We start from the raw sequence: 9,950 nt of genomic DNA on the forward strand, positions 1-9,950 counted from the left end.
ACATTAAAAGTTAGAATGATCAAAGTCTATAATACCCTTAATGAATTTTATATATACTTAATTATATAATCAAAAACAAATTTTATTAATAATAATATTTTTTTTGAAAAAAGAAGATAACTCTTATGTATTGTGTTGTTATCTTAAAATATTTTTCAATTATAAAAGTTAAAAATAAGATATAAAACAATTTATAATACTTAAGTAGTTAAAACTAATATTACCTTTAATGAATTTTATATATAATTAATTATAATTAAAAACAATTTTTATTAATTATTAATATTATTAGAATTTTTTAAATAAGATAATTCTTATATATTGTGTTGTTATCTTAAATTTATTTTTCACTTATAAAAGATAGAATAACATATAAACTATTTATAATTACATATTAACCAACTAAAACCATTTTGTATAAATATATTTTCTAAAATATTTCTCATATGTGAATGTTTTCTTTTACAATATTAACACAATTATATACATAATATATTTTAATGAATTTTTTTTTTTTGCAAACTCATTTTTCGCAATCTAGCTCTCAAGTTAAAAGTTAGAGTGTCAAAGTCGATGGTAACCTTAATGAATTTTATATATAATTAATTATATAATCAAAAACAAATTTTTATTAATAATATTAATTTTTTAAAGTAAGATAATTCTTATGTATTGTGTTGTTATCTTAAAATATTTTCCAATTCTAAAAGTTAAAATAAGATATAAAACAATTCATAATAATTAAGTGGCTAAAATAAATATTAACTTTAATGAATTTTATATATAATTAACTATATTATTCGAAAAGATTTTTATTAGAATTATTAGAATTTATTAAATAAGATAATTCTTATATATTGTGTTGTTATCTTAAATTTTATTTTTTCAATTTTAAAAGATAAAAAAATAACTTATAAACTATTTATAATTAAATATTAACCAACTAAAACCATTTTGTATAAATATATTTTCTAAAATATTTCTAATATGCGAAAAATCACTTCGAAAATAATTTAAATTTTATAATTGTATAAATATATATATTTTTGAAAATATAAATAATAAATTATCATTATGGTTTTTGAGTTAATAAAATAAAAACTATTAAATATTTGTAAGACGATTAAGTCCGCACGTGCGGGCAAAATACCTAGTATATATTTGACATTTTTATTTAAAATTATCATCTCTAAATTTAGTAGTATGTCTAAAAGTCTAAAATTTTATATCATAGTTTATATATTTATTTTTTAAAATTCTTAAATTTTCTTTTATTTTTTAATTCGGACCCTCTTCAAACGCTTCAATTGCAAGTGTTGGTAGATGGACCTTGAGAGAGCATATTAGTTTTACTCTGTACACCGCATTTAACATCCCCACTCTGTGTCCCGTCTTTCAATTGTTCGTCTCTATGCAAATTGCAACTACAAAATCCTTGCCCCTTCCTAATTTCACGCTTTTTGTAAGCAAAAACTTGACATCTCTTTATTGGCTTTTTCCTTTCTCTCTAATCAGGAAACCCACAAAAAATAGCAAGCATTGTAGCCATCATCTTATTGCCGAAAAACACACGGAATTGACTAATCTTTATTTGATCTCAGGCTTAACCAAGCTTCAAGGATGTGATACTGAGGTACCTAAAACAGGACATCTTAACTGAACAAGAAACTTTACGTAATGTCTGAGGAGTGAAGGTATGATGAACGTAAATGTAATATCTTTCTGTTCTATTATAAGATGGCCACTCTCTTATTAGTGTTTTCATCATTTAATTAAGATACATAGAGCAAGATGTCAATCAAGCCTTGGTTTTTCTAAGAGCACAATCTTCTTTGGGTTTATGTTTCTAGCACATAAACATACACATACACAAGGGCAACCATATTAAAGGACAATGACCTCATTCAATCTCAATCTGTTGAGGAGATTCTTCTTCATTAGATGCCATCCCATATCCACCAATATCCTCGTCTGTAATACCAGAAGCTTTAACAGTTCGCGTCACCCATTCCTTGAGCGGTTCATCATTTAGATCCAGTCTAAGTAGTCCAGCAAACACCCCACCCACAAATGCAATTGGCTCCTAAACAACCACATTGCAAGATGCATCAACAATCATGATGTGACAAAGAACTTAATCAAGAACACACAATCATTGCAAACAAACACATCAAGAATTGGGATAAAGAGTACCTTGAGAGCCTCCGAGAGGATAGGTTCTTGAGGAAGATTGAAACAACATGGTTTCGCAACTAAGGGTTTACGGGTAGGAGAAACTTGATGATTGAGCGAAATTGCACTGTTTTTTATTCCGGCAGAGAACTGATTGATAGAGAAGATTTGAGCACCGACAACGGAGCAGCGTTAATAGATTTGGAAAGACACAAATCAGATTAAGAGTTTGTGAGGAAGGAAGACAGACCTGGTGAAGCCGAGAGACGAGGACGAGGGAGGACGGTGCGGGACAAGAAGAAATTAGGACGAGACCCATCGCTTCTTCTTCCTCTGGTCAGAAAAATATCAGACTCAGCTAAAGCACAGCCACACTTCTCATATTTCTCCATTTTAAATCTAATTTCTGTCTTAATGTTTTTTTTTAATATAACACTTTGTAGTAAAAGTCCAAGAAAACCGATCCGGACACTGAACCGGACGACTTACCAAATCACTGAATCCTTAAGTCGGCCGTAGCTGAACCGCTGGTTAATAAATTAATTAATTTTATTATATAATAATATATTACCTATGAAAATAAAATTATAGAAACTAAAGTTAATATTTTCTTAAAAAAATTAAAACATAAAATAATAGTTTGAATATATATATATATATATATATATTTTGTTTATACAAGTTTTAGAAAATACTTAACTTTACTTTTTATATTTTTATTTTCATTTGATATACAAAATATCAAAAAATAATTTAGACTATTTAAAAAAAAATTGTAAATAGTTATGAATTATGACATCTAAAGATGATTTTTAACACTAAAACCCCTCAACTAAGTTTGTTTTGGGTAAAAATCCCCAAACTAAGTATTTAACGAAATAACCCCCAAACTAATTTTATTTAGTGAATTAAACCCTACCAGGTCATAATTACCGGTACTACTGGTAAATCTTTAGTTTATGGGTTTTTACACTAATTAAACGTAGTTGGAGAGTTTTATCATTAAATAAAATAAAAATAAAAAAATCCAAAATATAATAACACTATCTAAAAATTAGTAACTTTAATTTTCAAAATTAGCATTTTTTAATTTATATAGATATGTGAGTCTGATTTTTTTTTAAATCAACACTATATATGTATAAATTAAAAATGTAAAACCCTAAAAATAGAAAAAAAATTATCTAAAGCTTTAGCTGTAATAAAAATTATCTAAAAAATTAAAAATGTAAAAGACAAGAAAATATACCAAAAATTATATATTATCTAGTAACTTTAATTTTCACATTAGCATTCTTAATAATTTCTATAAATATATGAGTCTGATTTTTTTAAACAACACTATATATGTATAACTTTAATTATACATTTTTATTTATACATATATAATGTTGATTTTAAAAAAATCAGACTCATATGTTTTTAGAAAATTTTTAAATTGCTAATTTTGAAAATTAAAGTTACTAGATAAGATATAATTTTTTATTATATTTACTTATCTTTTACATTTTTTTAATTTTTAGATAATTTTTAATACAGATAAAGCTTTAGATATTTCTTTTATATTTTTTTGGGGTTTTTACATTTTTAATTTATACATATATAGTGTTGATTTTTTTTAAAAAAAATCAGACTTATATATCTATATAAATTTTTTTAAAATGCTAATTTTTAAAATTAAAGTTACTAATTTTAGTAATGTTATTATATTTTGGATTTTTGTAATTTTTATTTTTATGGTAAAACACCTCCAACTATTTTTACTTATTGTAAAAACCCCTAAACTAAAGATTTACCAGTAGTACCGGTAATTATGACTTGAGAGGGTTTAATTCATTAAATAAAATTAGTTTGGAGGTTATTTAGTTAAATACTTAGTTTGGGGTTTTAATCCAAAATAAACTTAGTTGACGGGTTTTAGTATTAAAAATCCTCTAAAAAATCAAAAATAAAACTCATAAATATTTATGTCTAATGTGAATAATAAATTAAACTTCAAATTCAGAATAACCAAAAGTAAAACATCATTGTAATAAATTGTCGATAACAAAAATAAACTAACACCAAATCATATCAACTAATTTTGGCAAAAGAAAAAGCTGAAAGAAACCTAACGTTTTAATTAGAAATTTAGAATATAAACATATAAAATGTAAAATTTATCTATTGGTTCAACCAGTGGTGGGTCTTTGCAAGTTTTTGGTGGGTCTTTGCAAGTTTTTAATTTGGATTTTTCACAAAACCGAATTTATATTGTTGGTCATTGGATTTACTCGTTCAACCGCAGATCCAGGTTTGGTTTCAAAACACAAAGCAAAACTGTAATTGAAAATGGAGCTGATTTGTGCAGTAACCGTAAGGGATTCAGAGACGAGGACGGGGAGGACTGTGCGGGACAAGAAGAAATTAGAACGAGACCACCCATCGCTTCTTCTTCCTCTGGTCATAAATATTTCAGACTAAGCTAAAGCACAGCCACACTTCTCATATTTCTCTATTTTTTAAAGGGAAATTGGACCAATAGGCATGGCAAAAAGCACATATTGGCTGAATAGTCATTTAACCTAACAGATGTATACACACTGTTAGAAATAATACAATACTGTCTTTGTAACTCTACCGGCACAACCTGCAAAGAAAATTAAAAATATTTGGATTTTTAATTTGGATTTTTCACAAAAACGAATTTATATTGTTGGTCATTGGATTTACTGGTTCAACCGCAGATCCAGGTCGGATTTCAAAACACAAAGCAAAACTGTAATTGAAAATGGAGCTGATTTGTGCAGTAACCGTAAGGGATTCAGAGACGAGGACGGGGAGGACTGTGCGGGACAAGAAGAAATTAGAACGAGACCACCCATCGCTTCTTCTTCCTCTGGTCATAAATATTTCAGACTAAGCTAAAGCACAGCCACACTTCTCATATTTCTCTATTTTTTGAAGGGAAATTGGACCAATAGGCATGGCAAAAAACACATATTGGCTGAATAGTCATTTAACCTAACAGATGTATACACACTGTTAGAAATAATACAATACTGTCTTTGTAACTCTACCGGCACAACCTGCAAAGAAAATTAAAAATATTATTACCTCTGTTTATTATTAATTGCACACAAAGTAAAATGTGTCTTACCATAATTTACATCTTCGTTTTTTTACTTTGCCTCGGTAACTGTCTGAAGACGAAAAGTCGCCGGCTCTGGTCTGCTTCACCGACTTCCCTCTGCATGCAATCGACATCGTTGTTCATCTCCTTCGTGCTTCCTTTCCAGTAGTGGTTCGTGTTTATAGTTGTGCATGCGTTTATTAACACATCCTTCCTCTCCACCTTCAGCGAATCGATTAACACCTCCTTCCTATCCACCTTCATCGAATCGATTCAACTCGTATATCTGGACCTCTGGTAAGTTGTCGGTGTCTTTCCTTTGATTCCCTTCGGAATCGCGTTTTCTGGTTATTTTGGGGTTGTATCAGAATTAGGTTCCTATGAATGCTAACTCTGTATCATCTTCGTTTCTGTTGCGTAGGTTAGGCCTTCTCATCGGACTTTGTAGATTAGATTTAGAGTTTCGGCTTTCTCGGGTGTTGTCACGGTTCCTTATATTTGAATTGTATTTATGGATATGCAAAATACTATTTGGTGTACTTTATGACTGTCTGTGTGGAAATAGCATTGCTCACTATGATCCTAGTCCAATATCCATTCCCTTTGGAATGAAATAGTTTGCTTATCAACTACCGCAATTCCATTTAATATAGTATCAGTTGATATTCTGGAATTGGTAATTTGATTTATGGTTTGTGTTTGCTCCATACTGCATTGAATTCAGGGTTTTAAAATCAATGATGCATAGTGCATAGCGTTGTAATATTGTTTGTTGAGGTGAATAGCATATGCATTACATTGTGGTTTCTGCGTATGGTCCTTGCATTGTTTATATTAGTTCTTTTCAGTTTCATGTGGAATATAATAGAATACAATTTTACATTATTTTACTTTGCATGGAAAGGTAGATTTGTATCATATGCTATTCCATTTAATATATATGTCTTTTCTATTTACATAAATTATTTCCCGGTGTACAATGATATAGCTTCCCGGTCGTCAAATGTCTGTTGATCCTGCTTTCATTCTTCAATTCCACACTAATTTATTTCATATGGAAATGGTATTGATAGACTTATACTCTATCACCCCAGCCATTCCACATTATTATAGCTTCCACTGAACTCGTTGTTTGTTGCTCATATTTTCATTCTTCAGGTTTGGCATGGACGAACTAGGCCTTCCAAGTAGATTGTTTGAGACAGGCTTTGAACTGCGGGGCAAGAAAAGGGTTAACAACTATTTCAATCTTCGTTGGATTGAGGTACTAAGGAATGCATTGGATGATGATGATCTGACCGTGTTGGATGCGTCCCAGTTTGGGCGAGTCTTGCAGATGGGATCCCACACCTTCTCGGTTATGTTTCTTCATTACGTTCTATCACGCCAGTTGGTAACAGAGAAGGACTTCGAACTCTGGTGGCTCTTTGTGGGGAAACCAATTTGTTATGCTATACAAAACTTTGCTCTTGTAACGGGAATCAATTGTGGAGAAATACCGGATGCTCAACGTCAGGCGTAGGGCAAAGATGCACTCCGTAAGGGGACCGGAAAGGCAAATCATCGAGCTCATCTCCTTCAATCTGGGATGTTCTATTTCGTGGCGAGGAAAAGCCCACCACTAGCTGGATATTGGACCGGCTCGCGAAGGGGAAAAAGTACAAGGACCCGTTAACCCATCTCCGCTTAGCATTGTTGCTGCTTGTCGAAGGTATTTTGTGCCCCACATGTGGCATAACTAATATAAGACCCGAGGTTGTGCGGTTGCTTGATAATATGGATGAGTTCCTAGAGTACCCTTGGGGCCGTGAGTCATTTCTACTCATAGTTAGAAGTACAAAATCGCAGCTTCCCAGTCATTATGTGTTACATAACACAATGACAATCCAAGGATTTGCACACGCCATGGTTCTTGTTACCGTTGCTGCGTTCCCTGCCATACTGCTTAAACCTTGTAACGGTTGACCCCGAGTTTGATGAGTCTAAAAGCAGTAAATATATTGTGCGGGAATTGATTGATAGGAAGTTGACGGTTAACGTCCTCTCAGCCAGAACTGTCGATCAAAAGGGCCAGGTAAGAGTTTATAAGTGCTTTCTTTGTATTTAAAATCGTTATGGTTGGTATGAGCTCGACACTTGTTTTTAATTGAAAATGTTTTATATTTTTCAGAACTAGGTCCGATCTCTTCTCAGTTCAGACGAAGCTGGGGAGGTTTTATATCGTGGGTTGGGAGACAAGGATGATGATGCTGTTTGTAACCTGGTTGCACTAATTGGTGATGACTACCCATTTGAGCACAACATATGGTCTGGTGGGGTGAAAACAGATGATGTGAAGGCTCAAGAAGGGGCACCCAGTTCCAGCCGACTCGAGTGAAGGGAACAACACTTGTCAGGTGGATAAGGAACATGAGCATCAACGAGTTGGAGACAGTGAAGTCCACTCTCGAGAAGCAAGAGGACAACAATTTAAGAGTCGGGATGATGCACCTACTGGTGGCCGGTCTACATGTCCGGGTGTTGCAAATTTGGTTAGATTAGCGGCTGAGGCGTATGAAGAACATTTGCTACCTATGTTTGAGGGCTACATGGTCAGTATAAAAGACCACATTTTTTCTGAATTCCGGAGCCTCCAGACCGAAGTTGACTCTGCAAATTCTTTTATTTCGAAGTTGGACAGTTTTGTTAGGCTTGAGTTTTCCGCTTTACGAAATGCAAGCACCTTTCCTCACATGTATGGTGGGGATACACATGGCGGATACAGCCCACGTATGCCCTTATCCCCCACTGGAGCTTCATTTCCAGACCGCTCCCATGGAGCAGTCCACTGTTGCTATGGATAATGCACAAGATCGAACCTTTCGTAATGCATCTGTTAGAGAGGTAATTTGTGAACAACAAAGTAGCAATTTAATAAAGTCTACTATAGTCATCGCTGTACTATTCCATATCAATGATTATTCCTTACAGTACTGACTTTGTTACGACATGTCTTTTTTAATCTGCAGAAGTCTGCCCCCAGTAACAAGGCACTGGGTGACCTTGAACGTGACCGTAATAAAGTAGTGTGTGAGGTAATTTTCTCTATATAATCTGATTTGCTAATGGCTATAATTATTGTCGGTTGTGCATCTCATTCCATATTGTGAGAACACTGTGATGTCTCTCTTTATAACTTATATAGCCGAGTGGCACCCATGATAAGGGCCCAGCTTCCCTCGTAGTGGATCCATATGGCTTCGTTGAGGTACAATTACAAACAAATTAAGTTAGAATTGTTGTTTTATTCCTATATTATTGTTCTCCATTCCATATTTATATGACCGTTTCACAAATATCTTTTGTTGACTTCTACAGCTGATAGTGTTCAAATTACCCAGTAGTGCTTACTCTATCAAATAAGAGGTACAGCTGTAGTACTTAGGGATCGAATCACGAGGAGCTAGGGAACCAATTAAATAAAATCTACTAATCAATCCTAAACAAGGTTGGTTTATATGATAGAAATGAAAATAACAATTCCTACAATGAGCAAGGTAGTTGCTCTAACTAACAATATGATGGGTTGATTAAGTGTGATAAAGAGTGCTAGATATAGGGTTTCTATTCAGGAATGGAGATTATAATCTCTATAAAAGCTTTAACAAGTTGCTTGCATGATACTATAGATCTCAGCCGCTTAACATATGTGATGTATCACTGGTTGAAATATCTAGATCTCTGGCCACACCTTTTGCATGATGACACAGAAAAAGAGTCGGTCGATATCCTTTTGAGATATCGAGCGATACACCTTTCGCAGCGCCGATCGATTCACCTGTCGGGATATCGATCGACGGCTTCTAGATCTGCCTAGGCGCGAGCCGAATATGACCACAAGGTCTCAAGGAGGAACTGTCGTTCTTCTCAACGGGAGACATGCAAGCTCAAATGGATAATTCAAGATAATCAAAGATCCTAGTGATCTATGTTCTAGTTAGCTAATCTAAAACAAGCATAGGGTGCAATCCATTTGATGAGTATCACAACTTAGCAATTATAGTTTGGGGCTAATCCCACAAACCTATTTAAACCCTAGATCTAACAAGTAGACTACTCAGACATAGCTAAACAATTCATAACAATAGATAGATGAAAGAATTGCATAGATAGAATAAAGTAGAAATACAAAAGGAGATGAGAAATCTCTCCAATCTCTCTCAAACAAATAAAACTCTAGTCTCTCTCTCACACTCTCTGCTTTGAGGGTTGTTAAAAGCTTGCTTCTTTCGAAGGTTCAAGGTTGCCATCAAAAACACTTACCAGGAATATTTAAGCATTTCCATTAGGTTAAAAACTCGTCAGGGGCAATCTCGTAATTTGGTGAAATCTTGGTGAAGTAGTCGGCTAAACCATTTCGTCCTCGATATCGATCGACAACACTGAATGTGTATCGATCGATTATAATCTTCTAGTACGCGGATCTTCTCAGCTATATCGATCGACAACTCAAGATGAGTATCGATCGATTATAATCGCAATGTTGACTTCCGACTTAGTCTTGAATGGTCAACTCGGGTGTATCATCTCTTGCACTCCAAAATGCTCCAAAACATCACTTTCTCACAAAATGCTCATGGACCTGAAAACATACCTAACAGGCTAGAAAACAGATTAAATATATATA

At 33.2% G+C, this 9,950-nt stretch overlaps 1 protein-coding gene across 1 annotated transcript; it reads right to left on the minus strand.

Moving 5' to 3' along the window:
- Nucleotides 1-1,700: 1,700 nt before the first annotated feature.
- Nucleotides 1,701-2,561, minus strand: LOC108830260 (UPF0426 protein At1g28150, chloroplastic). The gene is made up of 3 exons (XM_056986545.1): nt 2,423-2,561; nt 2,194-2,322; nt 1,701-2,083 (listed from the first exon to the last, which is right to left on the minus strand). The coding sequence occupies exons 1-3, from the start codon at nt 2,489-2,491 to the stop codon at nt 1,901-1,903; spliced, it is 381 nt and encodes a 126-aa protein (XP_056842525.1). The 5' UTR covers nt 2,492-2,561; the 3' UTR covers nt 1,701-1,900.
- Between the last annotated feature and the right edge of the window lie 7,389 nt (nt 2,562-9,950).

Source organism: Raphanus sativus, chromosome 5 (assembly GCF_000801105.2).
Source record: "Raphanus sativus cultivar WK10039 chromosome 5, ASM80110v3, whole genome shotgun sequence".
Taxonomy (NCBI): Eukaryota; Viridiplantae; Streptophyta; class Magnoliopsida; order Brassicales; family Brassicaceae; genus Raphanus; species Raphanus sativus.

Excerpts from the sequence above, each read along its gene's own strand:
- LOC108830260 (XM_056986545.1), bottom strand. The coding sequence starts at position 2,491 with ATGGGTCTCGTCCTAATTTCTTCTTGTCCCGCACCGTCCTCCCTCGTC. Across the intron at positions 2,323-2,422 it reads TCGTCTCTCGGCTTCACCAG|TTCTCTGCCGGAATAAAAAA; the intron begins GTCTGTCTTCCT and ends TCTATCAATCAG. Across the intron at positions 2,084-2,193 it reads TCCTCTCGGAGGCTCTCAAG|GAGCCAATTGCATTTGTGGG; the intron begins GTACTCTTTATC and ends GTGGTTGTTTAG.